Source organism: Panicum virgatum, chromosome 4K, assembly GCF_016808335.1.
Source record: "Panicum virgatum strain AP13 chromosome 4K, P.virgatum_v5, whole genome shotgun sequence".
NCBI classification, from domain to species: Eukaryota; Viridiplantae; Streptophyta; class Magnoliopsida; order Poales; family Poaceae; genus Panicum; species Panicum virgatum.
Window position 1 is genome coordinate 35,165,117 of NC_053139.1, and position 23,387 is coordinate 35,188,503.

The window sequence follows — 23,387 nt, forward strand, 5'->3', positions numbered from 1 at the left end:
ACTGTGTGGCCGAGATTAAAGAGAAGCTAAAAGCAGCTCAATCACGGCAGAAGAGTTATGCAGACAAGCGAAGAAGAGAATTATGTTTTGAGGTTGGAGATTTTGTATACCTTAAGGTCTCTCCGATTCGAGGAACTTGAAGGTTTCAAGTCCAAGGAAAATTAGCCCCTCGGTATATTGGACCATACCAAGTAGTGAAAAGAGTTGGAGTAGTAGCATACCGTATTCAGTTGACTGAAGAAATGTTAGATATACATCCAGTATTTCATGTGTCTCAGCTCAGAAAGTGCTTGAGGGTACCTGAAGAAGAAGTAGTACCAGTGGAAACAATTGACCTGCAAAAGGATCTTTGGTATCAAGAAGTACCTGTCAAAATTCTGGACACTGTCACAAAAAGAACAAGGAACTCAGAAGTACGAATTTGCAGAGTGCAATGGAGCAGACACCTAGTAGGAGAAGCTACGTGGGAACGCGAAGATGCGTTAAAGAAAGAATATCCCCCATCTGTTCAGAACTCAGTCGAATCTCGAGGACAAGATTCATTTTAAGTGGGGCAGGTTTGTAACATCCCGAAAAATTCATCCAAAGAAATCACTCGCTAAAAATAATTTTCTAAACTTTTTCGTCGTTGAGCTCAAATCGTTCCTAAATCTTTTACCGTCCGAGCTCCTAATCTCCCAAAACACTTCCCGATGTTTCGCCGTCCGACATCCAAAATTAATCGCCATCCTTTCTCCTTCTTTTCCTCGACCCGCGTGCTGTGCTGCCTGCTCAACCAACCCCGCGGTCGCCGCCGCGAATCCCGCCATCCCGACATCAGTACCAGTTAAAGTCCCGTCTCTATGTTTCTTTTCTCTCGTTCCGCGTGCAGTCGCCGACCGGCCGAACGCCGCAGCACGCGCTCGCGACTGTCGCCGCGAATTCCGCCGACGCGTCCCCTCCTTTTCTTTTTCCCTCTCTCTTTTTCCCCTTTTTATTTTTTCCCTTTTTCCTTTTTCTCCTTTTCTCTTTTTCTTTTATTTTCCCTTCTCCTTCTCTCCTTTCCTCGCACGCGCAGCACGACGCCGAGCAGAGCTCGACGCCGAGCGCCCGGCCACCACCCCCGCACTTGCGGCCTCCACTTGCGCTGCCCACCTCGGCCCCTCCTCTACGCGCGCCGTGCCCCCTTGCCCGCCTCGGCGCTCGCGCCCGCCCCTGCGAGCCACGGCCGAGCAGAGCCGGCCGTCGCGCGGCGCCTCACCATTGGCCGCCCCCCTCCGCCGGACCTCCCGCATGCAGCCCCTCTCCGCTACGTGCCACCGACCACTCTGCACGACGTCACCTCAGCGCCACCGCCGCACCCACTGCCATTACTAGCCGTCCTCGGAGCTCACCGGCCTCCACCGCGCCCCCTCCTTCCCGCCCTCGCCGGCCTATAAATAACCCCCCACGTCGCGCTCCACCACCAACACCACCACAACATCCACCGCCGCCCCTAGCCCCCTCCCCGGCCATGCATCGCCGCCGCCGCAAGCGCCTCCGCCCGCCGCCGCTGGCCGCCATGGCTAGGCTGCTTTGCGCCACCCCAGCTCATGGTGAGTGGGGGAATCGATTCTCCTTGCTCCCCTCTCTGTTTTGCCCCTACCCCTGGCCGCCACCGTGCCCTGGAGCCGCCGGAATCGGCGCCGGCACCGGCGCCCCTCCCTCTCCTCTGTTTCAGGCAACGGGAGGAGGAAGAAGGGCAATCTTGCCCTGAGCCCCCTGCCCTTCCTTTCTATTTCATTAAGAGCCCCCACCTCTCTTTAATCCCTTTTCCAAATAAACCCCCATGTTCTCTCCATTTAGAAAATGAACCCTTCCACTACACAAAATAATTATGGATAAGCCCCTGCCCCTTTTCAAAATATTTCGGATATTTTCTGAAATTCCAACTAAGTCCTTTTCTCTCCTAGGGAATTTACAAAGAAGCCCCTCCCTGATTCCATTTCAAGAATTAGCCCGTCCACCATACAAAAATAATTTCAAATATACCCCTGACCCTTTTCAGAGTAACCTAGGTATTCCCAGAAATTCTAATCAAGCCCTCCCCTCCCAAAAGTATTTACAAATAGGCCCCTGGATCATTAATTAGCCCCTAAACGCCTTGTTAACCGATCATTTCATGCGCCAAAAATCTTCCAATCACCCCGAAACTTTGCCACGCCATTTCTAATATATTTTTGGCCATGCCAATAGAAAACACCCAAAAATATTACTCCTATCTCCATATCTTAATTTCTTCCGATTCGAGCTCAACGATAAAACCTTTATTTCTTTTCCTTTATTGTGTGTTTGTTTGTATGCGCCGTAGATCACGGAGTGACCGAGGCAGAACCCGTCGACGAGCAGTACCGTGAGCAGGTGTGCGAGGACCAGCACCGCGAGCCCGAACCCGAAGGGCAGTACTTCGATTAGGACTTCCCGGAAGGCTTTGTGAACGGCAAGTTCAATCTCATCCTTTGATTGCATATTTCGACCCAGTTTGATAAACACAACCTATTGGCCTGTTTTATAAAATTGCATATATTTTTACTTCTGAAACATGGTTGGATAGCCACGCCTTGATTTGTTATAACCATTACTTGACCACCTAGATTAACGTCTATATATGATTTATTCTTTACGGATGTTAATCGCTGCTAAAGCGCCGCTTGGGACCCGGTACTCATTTTATTACACTCAAAAATGGTTACAACATGCTTTATAAAAGGGAAAATGCGTGAGTATTGAGAAAAGGGAAATTGGGTTATAAAGAATAAAATGTTAAGATGGGATGGATGAATGGCATTCCCTGTGTGGATTGTCATATGTTGGAGGCTCGTACCGATGTGGTTGAGCAAGAAGGTTGGGAGATATCCATCTTGTCGCAATTAAGGACCGAGTTGATGTGTCATCTTGCCTAACTCAACTATCGTGCAAACCACTCGACCGTTGTGTGTGGCAACGGCTTAGCATAAACCCCACTAGTTAGTCTGATAGCCATCAGGAGAGCTGAGAGCAACGGGTGATCAAGGAGAAGGGATAAGGTCATAGTGACTTATGCCCCGGTTAAACCTCAGTGATAGGTCAATGGCCCCTTGGTGGAGTCCGTGTTGGCTAGTCAGGTCTAGCTAAGGTGGGTAATGGCTTTGTTGGGATCTGCACCGACACTAAGGTGATCGTGCTGTGGTACCCCACTTGTGGGTAAAGTTGTACACCTTTGCAGAGTTAAAACCTATTCGAATAGCCGTGCCCATGGTACTGGGCGAGTTACGGTTTGGTCACATAACTAGCTTCTAGGATGGATGGTTCCATGGTGTGAGTTGTTTTTGGAAGGTGTCCGGCAGATGTGCCATGAGCTACTGCAGATGAGGAGTCCGGTAGCATTTAAAATTTGGATCATTTGTGTAGGATCAACCCCACTGATTACTCGGTTACTAAAGAATTTCTTTGGGAAAAACTCTTTTCAAAAATAAACCCTTGCATGTGTAAAATCTAGCTTTACTGCAAATAAACCTCAGCCTTATCCTTGGTTTATCCTGTGCATATCTGTGTTACCCCCTCCGTGGATGTAACACCCGGTTTATAAAAGGACATAAACCGAGCAATCATATACGTGCCAGGATCAAGTCACACGTATATACAACAGAATGAACAGTATATCATAGCACATATCACGTAAAAAGACATAATAAAGCGAATACGAATGTTATTTATTACATTAATGACAAAAATGTCTGATACAGCGGAAGCGAAGTACAAAATACGATAAAGCTCTCCGAAGCTGAAACAGGGCGCCACAGGGACGTCGACTGGGAGACGAACACCTAGAAGTCCTCGTAGTCCTGGTAGCGTTGGACGAACTCCCTCGTGTCGGCAAGAACTGAGCAGCAGTAGCGTAGCCAAGAGGAAAAAAATCGAGAAGAGGCAAGGGTGAGTACACAACTTGTACTCAGCAAGTATAACACAAACTATGAGGCTCTAAGGTTGGCTGACTCAACTGCATTAGCTTTTAATCTTGACAAAATTTTATTAAAACTATTTACTACGAGTTGATGATTTACCATTAACCCAGTTACATAGTAATTAATCAGAATTAATTCAGAAACTACTGAGAACCATACCAAAACCAAACCACCAAGGTAACCCCGAGAAGCACCTCCCTCGTCGGAAGGAGATAACTTCACTAATCAAAAGGAGGATCTGGGCCGCTCATAACCGTGAGCACGGCTAGTATACCAGTTTTACACTCTGCAGAGGTTGCACATCTTTACCCACAAGTCGTGAGCTACGCTAGAGGTTCATCACACTTCCTTAGGTGAGATGACTAGCGACTCACTACGAGGCCTTTACAAAGAAACTCGTTGGTAGGGAGTAACCGCGAGGGTGGATCAGCGACTATGGAGCAGGTCTAGTGGGCGTCAAGACACGAAGCACAGACGAGGCCACTCAGCACGAGGGCCATAGAAGCTTACCGCCCCTGCCCCGCAGGTAAGTTACTCCAAACCAAAAAGATCTAATTATTACGCCAAGTCTATCCCATTCTAGCCTTGTGGTAGCGCTGTTGTCCCAGGTTGTCGCTCAATGAACCGGTCCTTATGGAGAGTGGCCAACCAAGCACTAAGCACCGTGCTGGCCCCCTAAACCATGTTTCTACAAAAACCATATTTTAACGAGACGTGAGCCACTCAAGCACGAAGCACAGAGGGCGACTCTCAGAATTAAGTTCAAGTAAACCATTAATCAAATTAATTAAAAAGGACCAGAGTATGTTATAGCGCAGCAACCTAGCACAACTAACCAAAATGCAACCCAAAGGTAATATATAAAGGATATAAAGTGGCTAGGAAATCCTTATAGGCATACAGTATTAAATGCAGTATGGAAAATGTAATTAAAGTGATAGGTCGTTCATGTTACACTTGCCTTCCTCGTACTGCTCTGGCTGCTGCTCAAACTGCTCCGAAGACGGCTGCTCCGGGTACTGGTACTGGGGCTCCTCAGATGGATCAACGTCTACTCACGAACACATGGCCAAAACAATGCACAAAAATAAGCATACAAGCAAATACTAACAAAAACTAAGAAACAGTACATCAATACATAAAAACAGCACACAAAACTACTCTAGAACTATTCTACGTGTTACAACGATCGCGTGGATAAAAAGAACGCTAAAATCGGAGCTAAAACGCATTTTCTAGGCTAAAAACAAGTTCTAGGGGCTTATCTGTAAGAAAACTAAGGTTCCAGGGGGTTTTCTGCTAAAACCCAGGACTAAAACGTAAATAACGGTTAGATCTAAGGGCTAGCGTGTAAAAACTCAAAGGCTGGTCTGCGGGCGCTATTTCTAAAGAACTCAGGGGGCTATGTGTTAAAAACAGGGACCCAACTGGAATTAATTTGAAAAAGTCTGGACTGCGGGTTGAATCTCGGAAAACTAAGGGGCTCTTTAGCAAAAGTTCCGGCCGAACCGGTATGCACGATTCTTGGCCGCTGGATCTCGATCTGGTGGTCCAGATCTGTTCGCATCGGGTTCTAATCGGGGGCGTTTATTTTAGATCGGATGGCCGAGGGCCATCGGGCGTGGGGGCGGCGGCGCTGAGTCGCCGGAGTTAGGCTCCGCGGCGGCGCCCGGCCGGAGAAAGTGAACTGGGGGCCGCCGGACTCGGTTTGGGCCGGGGTTTGGCCGAGGGTGGAGTGCGCCGCGTGCGTAATGCACCTGGGCTTACGGCGGGGCTCGGGGAGGTTCTGTTGGGGCTCGCCACGGCGTGGGGCGGCGCTAGCTCGCCGGCGAGCGGGGTTGTACGGGCTGGGGTGCACTACGGCTACGCTAGCAGGTCTGTAAGGGAGATGGGGCAGAGGGGGTCCTCACCGAGGATTAAATCAGGCCGGAGATGATGCGCAGCATGGGGTCGTCGGCGAGGTCGGCGGCGGTCGCGGACGGAGCTCGAGGATGAACCGCCGCAGAGAGTCTCCGGGTCTGCGGGAGCGTCGAGGAGGTCCGCGCGGGCACTGCAAAGGGGTAGAGGGGTTCAGGGCGGCCAGAGCACCAGCGGCGGCGAGAAATTTCGGCAGCGGCGGAGTTCACCTGCGGCGGATGCTAGGCGAAATCCCGGCGCTGGCGCGGCTGAACTCGTGGTTAGGGCGGTGGCTGCGGCGTAGATAGGATCCAGCGGGCACGTCGCGGTACTTAAGAAGGGGCGGGTCAGTCTCGGCGTGCGGGTCACGCGGTAATCGCGGCGCGGGGATTGCGCAGAGGACTCGGGATCGAGCCCTATCTGATCCCGGGCTGGCTTCTAGAAGGAGGGGTGTGGACTGGGCTGGCGTGGGATCTGCGAGGCTGGGGCGTGGGGTGGAGCGGGGCCAGCAGCAGGGGAGAGCGCGGAGCGGCGGAGGCCCAGGGAGCAGAGGCCGCGGCGCGAGGAAGAAGGAAGGTCTGACGTGCGGGCCATGGCTGTCAGCGAAAGGGGACGAGCACTCTGCGGCGCGAGGCGAGCGGGCGGAGGCAGGCCGCGGGTGCTGGCTGGTGGGGCCGGTTTGCAGCGGCTCGGTGCGCGTTGGGCCGCGGCCACGCGGGGAGAGGGAGGAGTGGGTCACGCTGAGATGGGAAAAACCGTGGCGCTTGGGCCAAGCTGGGTTTTGGGCCGGGGAAGTGGCACTGCGGGCTGGGCCGGCTCGGGCTGGACCCATGCGGGAGAAGGAAAGGGCCGGGTTGGGTTGCTGTTGGGTTGGGTTTGGTTGTGGGTTTGGGTTTCCTTTGGGTTTTTTTCCTTTTCTAATTCTATTTACTCTCTCATTTCAAATCTAAGTCAAACAAAGGTTGAATTCAAATAACAATTTGAATTCAAACCACACTCAACCAAATAAAAGCTATGCACCAGCATGAATGCAACACAAAAATTAAACTATGATGAATTTTAATCATTTAAGGAACAAAAATTTAGATTGAATGCAAGTCTAACACAATAAACCTTAGAAAATTAAATAAAGCCAATTAAATTTATTGATAAATGCTGGAATTTAAATTAGGGTGTTACAGTGGATGGGGTTGGACTTGTTGAGTACTTTTGTACTCACCCGATATATATTTGTGGTTTTCTTCAGAGGAAGATCCGGACTTCGTTGTTGAAGACGTCGAGTAGAGGTTGCGTCCGAACCCCAACTTTGCCTGTGGTGTTGGCCCTCTGCAAGATGCTTCTGCTAGCGCGTTACTTTGAGCCCGAGCTGGATCCCATGTGGGTTGTGCTTTGGTGTATCACTGTAGCTTATTACTGATTATCGTTTGTATCGAGTGTCCGCCTCCTCGGAGGTTTGTACGGTGATGTACCATCTGATGTAATAAATGTGTATCAGCCTCCTGGGATTGATATTTGTATCACATTTAAGTCACCTCTTATGAGGGGACGCTTCAGCTGAGGTGGTGATATCAGTATGTGCAAGACATAACTGACATGTTATCGATGTACTCACTGCAAACGGAGGGAGCCGTATGATTGCAGTTTAATAAATTTGAATGTATGCGGTGTGTACATCCACATCCACCAACAGATGTTGGCAGTTTTCAATTCTTCTTTGATCACATAAAATAGTTGCATTCTCTTAATCGGAGATTCAACTAGATCATCATGGATGTAAGGTGCTTAATATTATTCCCAAAGGCCAAACAATTCCATGTACATAGATGTGACCCCGCGTCCAGGATCACATGCTCAAAATGAATGATTTGAGCAATGAGTTTGGCTCAAATTGTATCACCCTAAGGAACACAAATGGGCTGCATTAACATGCTCTTTAAGGTACCTAGTTGATCCACATGATGATTAAATAGAGCCACATGAATATTCTTGAATGTGATCAAGAAATTATGATGCTCATATTTGAAATTTAAGATAAGAGGTCCTTAAATTAATTCCCTTATTATGCGCATGATGCACATCAAATCTGATGATTTGGGGGACTGATGCTGTGACCAATAAAATTGATGATAATTCTCGTCATCGTGGATAGAATGACCAGGCAGTCATGCCAAATCTTGATGTAATCAAGAGAGAATTATTTTATATGCAACATGTATTACGGGTTAAATGTAAGTTTAGTACAATCCAGATGGGAGAGAGGACACCTTTTCAAGTCTCTCTTTGCCTTGTCCAATATCCTTTGTAAAAGAAGAAATTCTTCTTTATTTTCTTCATATGTTTCCATATGAATTCCATTTTCCCGGATATCTCTATAACTTAGTAGGGTACGAGTTGAATCGGGATACAAATGATGCCTCCACGATATTTATTTGTGTACCCATTGGAAGTGTGATAGTGGCCTTTTCAGGTCCTACTAACATAGCATTGCGTAAAGCGATGATTAGAACAATTCCTTCCCTCTTTGTAAGAGTTTGGAAATATCTCACTCCCCTAAGTATAGTGTTAGTGATACAACTGTCCACTAGGCATATCTCTTTCTCCATTAGGTTGACTCCCGTAAAAGTCTATATAATTCAGAATTTAAATAACAACTCATGAAAAATATAGAACATATCGATGATATTAATCAAACGAGTAATTATGTACAATGCAGCTAAGCAAATAGCAACATCATGTTCAAATTACAATATATAATACATGCAAATTAAGTGAGAAATGACTAAGTTGTGAGGATTCTAAATGAGATCTCCAAACAAATCCGTGGAGTAATCCACAATCATGTCATCGACGTTCAGAGGTTCATCCTCAGTAGTTGGTGAAGTCGTGGCGTTGCTTGGTCCAGTTCCATGTGGAACTTGGTCCAAAGTGCCCGTCTCCATCTCGAGAGAGGTGAAGTGTGCTTCAAACTTTTGATCATCTTGTGCACGATCTGCGGACTTCATGTAGAGATCCACCAGATGTTTTGGGGTCCGACACTTCTTTGCCACATGATTATAACAACCACACTTGTAGCAAGCGGTTTTGTTGTTTTTATCATATTTTGGCTTAGAGATGCCTTTCCCTTTCTGAAATTTGCCATGTGGCTTGCGGGTTCTCTTGCGCTTGCCTATTGCTAGTTGAACCTCCAGACTGGGTGTTCCCATTCTGATTAGATTTTTTAATGTTTGCATGTACCTCAGGCAGAGGTGCAGTTCCCATAGGGCGCTGCTGAGAGTTCCAGATGGTTATCTCATGGTTCTTCTCTGCCTGACGCAATGTCTGAATCAATAAGGCATAATCTGTAAAGTTCTTCTCACGGTATGAGAGCGTAAGGATTCTTTCAGATGGAAGCATTGTTGACAATTTCTTCTCAATCTTTTCAGCCCCAGTAGGCTCCTTTCCACAAAACCAGAGTTTCTGGCATACCCTATGAGCAACATGATTGTATTCATCCACAGTCTTAAGGTTCTGTAGGCGCAGATAGTTCCACTCATGAGATGCGCCAGGTAGAACTACATATTTCTGCCGTTCATAGTGTTGCTTGAGATTATTCCATAATGCACGTGGATTTTCCTCCATTCTGTACTCAGACTTTAAGTCTAGGTGGATATGATTCCTTATGATGTATAAGGCCTCATATTTGTTTTTCTCTGTCATGGATCTCGTACTCGATTCCGAGTCCGGTAAGCATGCATATAGTTCGCATCGTGACAGACTCACTTTGATGTCTGTCACCCATGTAGGAAAATTGTGTCCATCAAGCTCGAGAATCTCAAACTCTTTGTTGGCCATCTCACCTACATTCTAATTTGCCGATAATTCTGAGAAATTTGGTAAACTTGATGCAATAGTGTGAATTCAATGAAATTGAACTCCAACAATTAAATAATCTCAATATTTTGGTGTGAAACCGAGGCTTATTTGTATTTGATTAAGCTCAATATTCATCCTTTTATTCCAAAATTTGAAAATCATATGTTGGGATAGTCACTAATTATAGTGTAGATCCCTTAGTGATTTTTGAATATCACTTTGCATATGACCAATTTCGAAAATTCAGATAGAATAGAGCTATTTCAAATTAAATGTGAGCCATCAAGTTAATTCCGAGTTTGAGGAGATAGTCACGATACTGTCGTATGTGTAGATCTCGTGTCTTCTCAAACTTCAAGAAAAATTGATTCTGAGTTGAGGAGATAGTCACTATGAATGTGTAGATCTCATGTTATCTCAACATCAAGTTGAGGAGATAGGCACTATACATTTTTGTGTAGATCTCATGTTGTCTCAACTTCAAAGAATTTATACCAAAATAAAGATTGCATTTTGTATATAAATTGCATAAAGTAAATGGCAACAATAGTAATTTGCAAGAGTAAATGTAAAGAAATGACATGGAAATGCTAAAGAGTGCTGAACAAACACATACACACACACACACACACACACACACACACACACACACACACACACACACACACACACACACACATATTAACAAGAAATGTAAAGGGTCTGAATATAAGATTGCAGACACATATGCCACATATGCTAGCTGGAATGTAAATAACATAAAGTCTCAGGACTTAAATGTAAAGTATTGAATTAGAATTCAGAAATCAAAAGGAAAATGGTAATTGGGCGGCGGGCCGAAACAATATCGATTTCGGCCCGTCACCGAAAACGGCCCGAAAGCCAGGGGTGGGGCATAGGCGGGTGGGCGAGCTGCTGGTCCGCGTTTGGGCCGCTGCCCAGCCCACCGCGGCCCAAGGCGTGGGAGGGGGTACGATGGCCGTGGCGATCTTGGGCTGGAGCCCAGTTTAGCCTGGTCCATTTGCGTTGGGCCTATAAAGGCCTGCTCGGCTGGCAATTAGGGTTTTCTACCATAACTCCCTCCTCAACCGCCGCCTCTTTGGTTCCGCCGCCGTAGCCGCCGCACACATGGGTCGCCGCCGCCGCACGGAGTCCGGCCGGCGGCGGCGGTGATCCTCCTCCTCCCCTCCACCCGGATCCGGCCGTGGCTTGACCAGATCTCCCCCTCTCCGCCCTCTTCGCGTCCAAGTCTAGCCGGCCTAGGCCTCCCCCTCGCCGGAGCGAGGTGGCCGCGCCTCGTGCCCGCGCAGGGATGACCCGACCGGGCGAACCCGCTCTGGAACGGGTGGCTGTTGGCTGCCGCCGTCGCATTGCGGCCCGCCGGAACCAGGGGTGGTGGCGGGGGTGGTAGCAGGGGCGCCATGACCGGCTCGGCGATGCCGAGCTCGTCGACGACCGCCGGCACCAGAGGTGGAGGTGGGGGTGGAGAAGCGAGGACCGGGTCGTCGTGGACCACCTCCGCTGCCGCGCTTGAGCTCGCCCCGTCGTTGTAGAACGGGATGGCTCCATGGCGTGCGACCATGGTGTGCGGAAGCTCGAAGCCCGGCGGCTCCAGAGGCATCGGAGTGTATGGTGGCGTCTCCGGCGAGTACACCGGCGAGGGAGACCGGCGCGGTGTCACCAACCGGTGCGGCGAGGCAAGGCCGAAGACGTGCGGCGCCGCCGCTGTGGCCTTGCCCTCGTCGCAGATGAAGCTCGTTCACCCATGGGTGGGGCATTAGGAGGTCACCTCCCGTGGTGTCGTTGCCCCCCCCCCCCCCCCCCCCCCCCCCGCGCTCGACTCACACCCTGGCCGTCCATCCATGGGACGGACAGTGGCGTGGAGAGCGCACCAAGATGCGGCCCTCCGCGGTGCAGGAGTCCGGCAGCATAGGGGGGCCTCGGCGAGCCGCGAGGTCGTCGGCGCGGTGAGATCCTTCAGCAGAAGCTTCACCACGGCGACCACGACGGCAAGAGCGCAGCACGGGAGCAAGCAGGACCTCCAGGAGCTGCTGACGGAGAAGGCGATGAAGTTGGGTTTTCTTGGAATGAGTTCAAGGAAGCTTTTAGAGCACACCATATTCCTGCAGGGGTCATTCGCAGGAAGCTCACCGAGTTCCTGGCCCTAAAGTAGGGTAACAACAATGTGATGCAATATGCCCAGAATTTCAACACGCTCTCACAGTACGCCGGTTATCACGTGGATACTAATGAAAAGAAGCAGGCGTGTTTCAGGCAGGGGTTTAGCAGCAAGCTCCAGGATCGCTTGGCGATGTTCAAGTTCAACACTTTTAGTGAGCTAGTCAATGGGGCTATCATTCAGGAGGATGCCCATCTAGCTCATAAAGCAGAAAAGAAGAGAAAGTCACCGGCTGTGGGGTCTTCTAGCAGCACTCCTCAGAGGTTCCGCCTGGTGCTGTCGGGCCCACAGCGTGCCCCCTTTCAGCACCAGCCACCGCAGTAGTGGGGATACAGGCCCCCTCAGTACACTCGGCCACAGGGGACAGTCAGGCCTCCTGCCCCTCAGCAGAATGAGCAGAAGGTCTGGGTGCTGCAGCTGGGGGTGCGCCCCAATTTGTTCCCCTGTTACAACTGTGGGCAATCGGGACACTTTGTCCGTAACTGCCCAATGCCACCAAAGCAAGACTAGCAGTCGAGCCAGCAGAACCAGAAGCAGCAAGTGGCTCACTTCAAGCCGGGGCTGGTGCACTACACCACCCTTGAGGGTATTCCTGAGGGAGCTCCAGTGATGACGGGTATGTTCTCCATAAATGATCAACCCGTTGCTGTGTTGTTTGACTCGGGTGCATCTCACACCTTTATTAGTAAAGAGTGTGCTACTAGACTTGGGCTGGGTATAGAAACCATGTCGAAGCCGTATTATATTCATTCACCTGGGGGTCAATTGATAACCAATCAGACTACCAAGCAAGTGCCTCTACGGCTTCAAGGGAAAAATTTTACGACCCATCTGATCATGTTGCCAACCCAGAAGGAGGATCTCATCCTCGGTATGAATTGGATGAAATTTCATGGGATTATTCTCGACACCTTATCACGTGCGGTGCACGTAAATTCTCCTATTCATGGTCCTATGACCCTGTGTCTTATAAGTCCCGTGCCGTTGACTCATGCGGTGAATCAGGTTGAGGACAAGAACGTAGAGGATATACCAGTGGTATGTGAATACCCGGATGTTTTTCCGGATGAATTGCCGGGTATGCCACCTGACCGTGCTGTGGAGTTTGCTATTGAATTGCAACCGGGCATGGCACCAATCTCCAGGAGGCCATATCGGATGCCACCTAATGAATTGGCAGGGTTAAAGAAACAATTACAAGAACTGCTTGATAAAGGTTATATCCGTCCTAGCACGTCACCTTGGGGCTGTCCTGCACTCTTTGTGAAAAAGAAAGATGAAAGCCTCAGGTTGTGTGTGGATTATAGACTTTTGAATGCCGTCACGATCAAGAATAAATACCTAGCACTTTTGGATTATAGACATCCTGTTTGACCAGCTATTCGGGGCCCGGGTATTTTCAAAAATTGATCCCCGCTCGGGTTATTATCAGATAAAGATTAGAGCTGAGGATATTCCCAAGACGGCTTTCTCCGCCAGATACAGGCTTTATGAATATCTGGTCATGTCTTTCGGGCTAACCAATGTCCCTGCTCACTTCATGTATCTCATGAATTCGGTGTTAATGCCTGAGCTAGATAAGTTCGTCGTGATTTTCATTGATGACATTCTGATATTTTCCAAGAATGAAGAGGAGCATGCAGAACATCTCCGCATTGTGCTTCAGCGCCTGCGGGAACACAAGCTGTATGCCAAATTTAGTAAATGTGATTTCTGGCTCAAAGAACTCCAGTTCTTGGGCCACATCATCTCGGACAAGGGGATTTCTGTTGATCCTAGCAAGATTCAGTATGTCCTAAATTGGAAGACTCCAGAGTCTGTTTCAGAGATCCGGAGTTTCCTTGGGCTAACAGGCTATTATCGCCGGTTTGTACCGGAGTTCTCTAAAATTGCTAGGCCCATGACTGAGTTACTCAAGAAAGGGGTGAGATTTAGTTGGGACGACAAATGTGAGCAGACCTTTCAGACTTCGAGAAGGCTTCTGACGTCTGCCCCTGTCCTCGCTCAGCCAGATATCACCCGGCCTTTTGATGTGCATTGTGATGCATCAGGTACGGGTCTCGGCTGTGTTATCATCCCTGTTTGTCTTCGCCGAATATTATTCGGCCATTAATACTTGTTGTAATGCATCAGGTACGGGCCCAGGCTGTGTCCTTATGCAGGATCAGCGAGTGATTGCTTATGCCTCCAGAGCCCTCAGACGGCATGAAGAGAATTATGCTACTCCCGATCTGGAATTAGCGGCAGTGGTGCATGCATTAAAGATCTGGCGCCATTACCTTCTGGGCAATCCAGTGCACATATACTCAGACCACAAGAGTCTCAAGTATATTTTTACCCAGAGCGAGCTAAATTTGCGCCAGAGACGGTGGTTAGAATTGATCAAAGACTATGATTTGGAGATTCATTATCACCCGGGCAAGGCTAACGTTGTAGCCGATGTCTTAAGTCGCAAGGCAAGTTGTAGCTGTGTGTCCGCTACAGTTCTGCATGAAACCTTGTGCCAAGAGATGGAGAAGATGAACTTGGCTATTGTGTCTAAGGGCACACTTGCTAATATTACCCTCACGACTACACTTCGAGATCAGATTATTGCTGCTCAGAAGAATGATGTGGGCATGGATAAGATCAGGCAACGGCTCAGTGAGGATGATCCTCAGGTGCAATGCTTCCATCGAGATATTGAGGGGGTTCTTTGGTTTAAAGATCGGTTAGTAGTGCCGAAGAACTTTGAGCTCCGGAAACAAATTCTTGATGAGGCTCACCTTTCTAGGTATTCCATTCACCCGGGCAGTAACAAAATGTATCAAGATCTCAGGCAGCGGTTCTGGTGGACCAAGATGAAACGTGAGGTCGCCAAATATGTGTCTGAGTGCGATATCTGTCGAAGAGTCAAAGCAAGTCATCTCAAACCTACTGGTATGCTACAGCCTTTGGATATTCCTTCGTGGAAGTGGGAGGATATTAGTATGGACTTCATTGTTGGTTTGCCTCCCACGTCAAAGGGATATGATTCTATTTGGGTTATCGTTGACCGCCTCACTAAGTCCGCTCATTTTCTTCCAGTCAAGACACGTTATTCATCTCATCAATATGCTGAGATATATATGGCTCGGATTGTGAGTCTTCATGGTGTACCCAAGACAATTATTTCTGATAGAGGCTCACAGTTTGTTGTCCGTTTCTGGGAACAGTTGCATGCATCTCTGGGTACTCAGCTTATTCGCAGCTCAGCCTATCATCCTCAGACCGATGGTCAAACTGAGCGAATCAATCAAATTCTGGAGGATATGCTTAGAGCCTGTGTGCTCTCTTATAGCAAGAAATGGGATGAATGCCTACCTCTAGCGGAATTCTCTTATAACAACAGTTATCAGAAAAGCATCAAAATGGCTCCTTTTGAGGCGTTGTATGGGTGGAGGTGTAGAACTCCAGTGAATTGGTCAGAAGCCGGAGAAAGGAGTGTGTTCGGCCCTGAGATGGTCAGTGAGGCAGAAGAACAAGTCCGATTCATACAGGAGAATTTGAAAATAGCCCAGTCTCGACAGAAAAGTTATGCGGACAAGAAACGTCAATCCGTCACATTCCAAGTGGGAGACCATGTCTATTTGCGGGTATCTCCAATGAAAGGAGTCCAGCAATTCGGAGTGAAGGGAAAGCTCGCCCCTCGCTATGTTGGGTCTTTTCCTATCATTGAGCGGTGTGGGCCGGTAGCATATCGCCTGGAACTTCCTGCCCAAATATCCGCGGTTCATAATATTTTCCATGTCTCTCAGCTCCGGAAATGCCTCCGTGTTCCAAAAAAGGTGATTGATATAGAAAAATTGCAACTGGAGCCCGATCTTGTCTATCCGCAGTACCCAATCAAAATTGTTGATCACAAGACCAGGGTCACTCGGAATCAAACTAGTGACTTCTATAAGGTGCAATGGAGTAATCACTCCGAGCGGGAAGCTCCTTGGGAGACGGAGGAATTTGTTCGGACTAAATGTCCGGAATTGCTACAAACCTATCGAGGTACACACCAATTTTTAACTCTCACTTTAGCCATTCATTAAATCTCGGGGCGAGATTTCTTTTAGGGGGTAGGATTGTAACACCTGCCTCGCGGACAGTCCGCTCGGGGTCGGCAGATGGTCCGCCAGGCAACACCCAAATATTTATCTGGATGGACGTGGGACCCACCTGTCATTCCTCTCTTCCTCCTCACTTCGTCCAGAGCCGAGCGGAGCTCGAGCGCTCGCGCCGTCGTCGCCCCCTTCCGTCGATCTCCCTCCTCCGGCCACCAAATCTAGATTCCTCGCGCGAGAACCTTCCTTGGCACCTCCTCCACCTTCCCCAACCCCTAGACCAGCTTTTTACGTCCGGAATCATCCCCCGCCACCGCCGGTCACCATGGGGGGCGCTTGAAACATTGCTCTACCGTCGATCCGCTTCTCCGGTCGTCCTCCGCTCGAACCGACCGCGGGAATGGATTCGTGGTGAGTTCCTCGTGCTCCCTGGTCTTTTTCCCTTTCCGTAGTGTGTCGCTGGCGCCGGTGAGCGGCCGCCGCCGTCGCCGCCGCACTTGCTGCCGCCTGTGGCGCGGGGGTCAAAAGTTATGCATCGCGGACGATCCGCCTGGGAGGTGCGGACAGTCCGCGGGTCAGATTAGATTTCGTCCAGAGACGATGTTGTCTCTGGTGGTTTAGCAGAACTGAACTGCGGACGGTCCGCTATAGGGGAGCGGACGGTCCGCCGTTGAAACTGGACATTTCTCCAGAGATGTTGCCGTCTCTGGTGAATTGGATACGTGAACTGCGGACGGTCCGCCAAGGGGGGCCGGACAGTCCGCCGGTAGGATTAGAAATGAGTCCAGAGACGTTGTTGTCTCTGGTGGGTAGGCGTAGGTGTATTGTTGACAGTCCGCTAAGGGTGAGCGGACAGTCCGCCGTATAGATTGAAGTGTGTACAGAGAGGTACTTGGTTCTGGTGGGTCGGTAGAATGGTACGGCGGACGGTCCGCCACTTGGGCGCGGACAGTCCGTAGGGCATTCCAGTTAAAGTAAAATAGTTACATCATTGAGCTGCACTCATTTATTTCATATGCATGCGTGTAGCATCCGCAGCTGAGGGCGCCGTATTTGAGGTGATTGCGGCACTGCAGGAGCAGCCGACGCAAGCCCAGGAGGAGAGGTGTGAGCACCCGGCCCAAGGCCCGCCTGACCCCAGCTCTGTGCAGCAGCCCGAAGGCAAGCCCCGGTGCACATCATATTAATTTAACTTATGACACCTATATATATATTTATTACTTATGCATTACGTTTAGGAGTTGTTGGAAACCCTAGTTGCATGAACCATAGGTGTCCTTGAGTTGTACTAGTATGTATAGGACGATAGAAATGCTATGCTAGATAGGTTTCGGTAGAAGTCGAGAAATTATTGGTTACTCGCGAGACATAGGATAGTTTTATGTTTTCCAGATATAAGTTACTAATTTATGGATGAAAGTCTTGGAATGAAAGAAGGGATAGAATCTGAGACCGGGCGGGAGAAGTGTAGTTCCGCCTGTGTCGGTTAAGGACCGAGCCGTTGTTGGCCCTGCTGATCATGTTTGAACTGTACTAACAGCATGCCGGGGGTAGGAGGTAGTCGAAACTGGTAAGCCTAGTACTGCCTCGCTTCGAAATTACAGAACTTCATCACCACCCCTTAGGGCGAGTCGAGTAGTCGCGGAGAAACGGGATGCATATGTTTACTTTTGGTGGTCTCTCGTTGAGCTCGGCTGACTATATGTAGGTGGGGCAGTTCTGTAGTTCGAGGCGGGGAGGGGAAGGGTTGGTGCGTGTGGTCCGACGGGGCATACGCGTGCCGTGTTGGTTAGGTCCACCTTGCAAGGTTAAATCGAATCGATTCGCCGTCAGTCGCTCTCGGATATGAGCACATTGGTCACTACGTCGCAGCGTAGTGTTGTGATGGAAAAATAGTTATACCTATGTTGATGATCCTATGATTTATTATTTATTGCTCCACTGTGTTTGCTCTAGATTTGATTATGCAAACATTAGACTATGTTAATTTATATAGAACTTGGGCTAAAATAAGGAAAGTGAGGAATTACTTAGTCGCTGTTTTCTGCAAGATAACCACCAGCCAAAAGCCTTGCATGTCTAGATATGTGGGCTAAGTTATACACACTGATCGGGTAAGCCTTGCTGAGTATTAGTACACTCAGAGTTTGTTGCCAAAAATTATTTCAGGACACACAGACGTAGACTTTCGTCCCTGCTGCGTCAAGTTCATCCGTCGGGACACAGAGGGATGGGAGGTTGTGGAGCCAAACACCTAGTTAGCGATCTCCTCGGCGTACTAGGGTGGTAGTCGTAGGCTTTTACCTATGTTTGGAACCTTAGCTTCAGTAATGTAAAGTTTGTAAATTTTGTATGCATTAAATTGGTTTGTAAAACTCTTGGTGGAGCCTTGTATATTTGTTGTATTTTCAATTATGTGTCGTGCTTGTACCATCTGCGTCCACCTTCGCGTGGGACTATCGGTGATGTTTCGATCGGGACGTGGGTTGAGAAAGAATCGCCAAATTAAACCGTTAAGCTAATGAGCCCGATGTGTTCAAATGACGGCCATTACGCTTAATTAAAATTTTAATTTGGCGGTTCCGTCACACCCGACGCCTGCAGGTCGGCGAAGGTGGTGTGCGTGAGGCCGAACATGTCGGCGAGGGAGTAGAGGAAACCCGGCAGCTTGGGAGCGAGGCCGGCGGCGAGCAGTGATCCGAGCGCGTCGTCAAAGCCGCCGGCGAGCTGGTTCAGGCCGTCGGCGCACGCTCCCGCCGGGTTGAGCACCCGCACCGCCGGCACGCACCCGACGAGCCCCACGTTGATGATGGCGAACTTCCTTGCGCCCATCGCGTACAGCTCCTGCACGCAACGCACGCCGCCATTAATGGCGCATGACTATGGCTAGCTGGTACTTCGTGTAGGAGTACTTGTACTTCTTCTCCATCGAGGGGGGGAAGAAATGGCGGAGCTTGATGATCATCATTAATTGGTGGGTGCCGTACGTACCGCGATGGTGGCCGAGTAGTTTGAGATGAGGTCCGCGAAGAGCGCGGCGGCGTCGCTCTGCTGTTCCGCAGCCGATCTGTTCCGCGCCGCCTCCGCGGCGGCAAACACGAACAGGTCGTTGCTGCCGACGCCCATGAGGAAGAAGGACCTGGCGAGCAGGGCTTCGACAGTAGCGGAGCCCACGGCGGCGACCATCTTTGTCCTGGTGGCGTTGAAGTACTCGACCTGCCTGGACAACGGGATGCACTTGCCGGCGCTGCATTATTATTTCAGCACGTCGATCCGATCCGCTTAGTAGTGGATTGATCCATCCATAAGATAAGAAGAAGAAGACACTGCTTACGGTGGAGTCGAGGATGCCAGCGTCTGCGGAAGCATAGCTGACACCAGCGGTGAGGGCAGTCGGGGCCAGAACAGAAGGCTGGAGTTGAGTGCCAGCAGCGACAGATAAGGAAGAGGGCTACTCAGGAACGAGGAACCCCATGCTCTTTGCTGCATGCATGAAGGACAAACGACAGGAACCAATAAAACTAGTTATTACTCCTCTACTCTACGTATATACAATACAAATAGGTACGTACGTACAGAGATCAGCATGTATATAAGTGTACGTATATACGTACCGACGTAGTCAGCGGTGTTGTAGCCATTGCTGAACCTCCCGGTGGGGATCCTGCCGGGGAAGTCGATGCCGTAGTAGCGCCTGTTGGCTCTGGGGACGTCCACCCCCGGCAGGTAGTTGTTGTTGCCGACGTCAAGCGTCGAGTCGCCGAGCACGAACATCGCCGGCCATGGCGACTAGCGCTTGAACGGATAATATCGCAAGGCACAGCACAAGACCACCCTCCATGGCCGACCTGCAGCCCATGATCGAGCACGTCCGTACAACTTGAAGCTTTCTGCTGGGACTAGTTGTGATGAGAGCTGATCGCAGTTGTGATGAGAGCTGATCGCAATATGGATGATATATACGGCTGCTGTGGCTATATAGACACACACTACCAGCTAGCGTTGAACGAGGGTTTTGAACTTTTGATCGACAAGTTTGATCAGGTTGCCTATTAAATTAATTGCGCATACATACTTTCTCCGTTCCAAATTGTAGGTCATTTCAATTTTTTTGAGAGCCCAACCATTTTATGTTTGACAAAAATTATATAGGGTATCACAAAAATTTGTAGCACCAAATAGATATACTAAAAAAATATTTAATGAAGAAACAAATAGTACTTATTTGGTATCATAAATATTAGTACTTTGTTGTATAAATTTGGTTAAACTTGATATGCTTTGACTCTCCAAAAAAATTAGAATGACTTACAATTTGGAACAAAGGATGCACTATGTACGTGCTACGACTATAGCCTATAGGAATTTGGAAAATGGAATCGAAAGTTGTCATCATCATCATATCATCCGTGGGAATTGAAGTTAAGATAGAATAGAATATATACAACAGAATGCAATGCTTGGACGCATGCATAACGAACTACAAGTCGATCGTTTCAGTTTCTTCATTCATTTGGTCGTCGATCGTCGTCCACGTGGCTGCTATCTGATCTATCTCGATCGTTTTCAATAATTCAACACGCAGATAAGTTGATTTCTGCATACTTTAATTATATGCGCATCACATCGCCTAGTATATACACTCTTCTCCCACAAGTCACTATACTTGATCACCATACTACATAGAATATTTCATATTTTCATATTCACATCAAGGATGACTCCGCCGTGCAATTTTATAATAAGCCATTAACACTATATATAGGAGTACCTGCAGAATAAATACAGTATGTGTCTTTTTTAGTTAATTAATTAATTAAGTGATGGATCGCAAATCAATAATGTATGCAAGGGAAAATACGAATAGGATGATCGAATGCCAGCAGAGAGCTGACGCCATGACTTTGACCATCTCCATTTTCGGAACCCTGCGTTTATCATATATGATTTTCTATGTTATCGTGAATAGTACCATCATCTCATGACCAAAAAGCCTGAGCTAAAGCGCATATTTAGCCATTTCATTGGTCAACTATAGAATCACATACAGAGAAAAACAGCGTTTAGAGGAAAGATTTGCTGGGCACGTCTGTCGGTCCTAGGAATGGGCCCCGTTATGCTAGTAATTTATGCTAGGAATGGGCCCCATCATGTTATCATTATATTCATGTCTTTAAATAAATTTATTATAAAATACATTTTATAATTGATATAATGATGTTTATTTGATATCATAAATATTGATACTTTTTTATTTATAATTGGTCAGACTTCATCTACTAAAACAAAACATGTCACTATGTGTATTCTTTTTAGGATGGGGGAAGTACTGATAATGGCTCCCTTGGTCACCATGGCACGATAAGACTGACTCCAACAACGACATGCAAATGCAAAAATGCGCTATGCACAGTGCTTTTGCATTGAAAAACAGGCTCTAACAAACAGCGCAAACGAGATAGGCATTTTGCCTCCGCCTCGCTCCGTGACCCAAAACTGCATCACCTCTCTCTACCGAGGCAAATCTTTCCTCCCTCTCTCTCTCCTCCGTCCGGCCGCTCCCTGCTCCCCAGCCGTGCTCGCCGGGGCGTGCGCGAGCTTCGGGGCGCCTGCGAGCTCCGCCGCAGGCCTCGCCACTGCCTCCTCCCGACGGTGTGGGGCTCGCCAGTGGTCCTCAGCTCGCCGGCCTTGGTGACTGCGGGGACAAAGGGAGGGCCCGCCCCCTGCGCCACCGCGGCGGCCGCCGAGGCCGCGGCCGGTAGCGAGAAGCAGAGCTCGAGCGTGCGGCACTGCAGCGGGTGCGCACCACCGGCGTGGGCCCCCTCCTCAACTCTGGCGGGCGCGGCCCCTTCCCTGCGCGGATCGAGCAGCTCCGGCCACAGAACAATTGCAGACTAGAGCAGAGCAGCGGCCAGCGGAGCAGATCAGATGGCGCGTGCTCGACCGGATCCGTGTCTCGCCGCCACCCGATTCCGCGCTCCCGCTCCGATTCCCACACAATGATCTGCTCAAACAAGGAACTGATTCGCGAATTAAGGAAACAAAGCTTAATTCCCTCCAGCGGAAGGCATGCATACATACCTGCCCGTGCCTGATGAGCTCCTCCCTGAACCCCGCGTCGCACACGGCGGCGCGCCGGACCAGAACCATGGCGAAGGAACCTAGCAACAGGGCCAATACCGTGGCCCTGACGGTGGTCTCGGCCAGCACGCGGAACACCGGGGACGCCTCGCCGTAGCTGTAGGCCGCGACGGTCACGGCGGCCGCGCCCGTCGCAGCGAACCCGACCCACAGGCTGGCCAGGCCCAGGAGCATGAGCGCCTTCGCCGCGGCGAGGTCGGGGCGCCTGGGCGGCGACGGCGCTGCGGCGATGACGGCAGCGACGTCCATGGCCCACGACGGAACCCAAGCTTCCGGCAGCGTCGTCGTCTCCAAGTGGAGCCGGAGCGCTTGGGGCTACGGCAGCGGTGGAGCACGGCAACGGAATGGGGATCCGCCCCTTCCCCTGCGCTGTCCGACTGCCCCGACGAGTTCGACCGCCTCGTCGCCAGGTTGCCCAGGGACCTGGCCGGGATCCGCCCACTCGTGCCGCAGCTGCCGCCGCCGTGCAGGCCACCGTCGTCGATTGAAGCTCCGCCGCCGCTGATTCGAGCTCCGCCACCACCGAATCGAGCTCCGCTGGCGAGGCCTCGTTCTACCGTCGAGCTCCTCCCTGGCGGGCACAGATGGGCTGGCCGGCGCCCCTATCGCTCCGCCTTCCTCCTCGCTTGCGCGGCGTGCGGCGCTGCCCCTCCTTTTCCCCGCGGTTTTTGCGTCGTGGCGTATGCTTTCGCCGTTGGAGAGACGAAGTTTTTACCTCTCCAACCTCTACTGTTCACGCGAGGCAAAAGCCACTTTGCCTTCCAATTTTGCACTGCCTTGTTGAACTCAGTCTAACGTGGGCGCCAAGGGAAGGACAGCACTAGTGACCCTCCACGGACGACAGGCTATCGACTCTATAAGATCACCTCTCCATATTTTAGCACGCTCTAGAAGACTAGCCAAATCCCACCATCCATATCCTATGGAGCTACATTTTATTATTGTCCAATTTAACATGAATTAAAATATTTTTCCCAAATTTTGGGAATTAAATTGACACCCTAAAGTTCAGAATAACTTGAAAACAAGTCAAACTTCAGAAAATTTTAATTAAAAATCCGTAAGAGATTTTGGGTTCAGCCTAGTTAAAATCGGTTCTCTATTATTTATTCTAACATCATAAAAACTTACGTGATTTTAGAAGCTTGATATAGTGACTTTTTGAATTTATAAAAGAGGAGAAAAGGAGTAGTGTTTCGAAGAAAAGCAACTGAGATAAACACCGGCCCCTTTTGTCAGACTCAGTATACGGAGGATGGCGAGCTGCTCGCACCAGCCAAATTTGGC

At 49.5% G+C, this 23,387-nt stretch overlaps 1 protein-coding gene and 1 pseudogene across 1 annotated transcript; both read right to left on the bottom strand.

Annotated features, from left to right (window-relative positions):
* Positions 1-18,527: 18,527 nt before the first annotated feature.
* Positions 18,528-20,877, bottom strand: LOC120702169 (annotated as a pseudogene).
* Positions 20,878-21,340: 463 nt separating this feature from the next.
* On the bottom strand, positions 21,341-22,897 carry LOC120703707. The gene is made up of 2 exons (XM_039987865.1): positions 22,041-22,897; positions 21,341-21,963 (listed from the first exon to the last, which is right to left on the bottom strand). The coding sequence occupies exons 1-2, from the start codon at positions 22,347-22,349 to the stop codon at positions 21,634-21,636; spliced, it is 639 nt and encodes a 212-aa protein (XP_039843799.1). The 5' UTR covers positions 22,350-22,897; the 3' UTR covers positions 21,341-21,633.
* Positions 22,898-23,387: the final 490 nt, after the last annotated feature.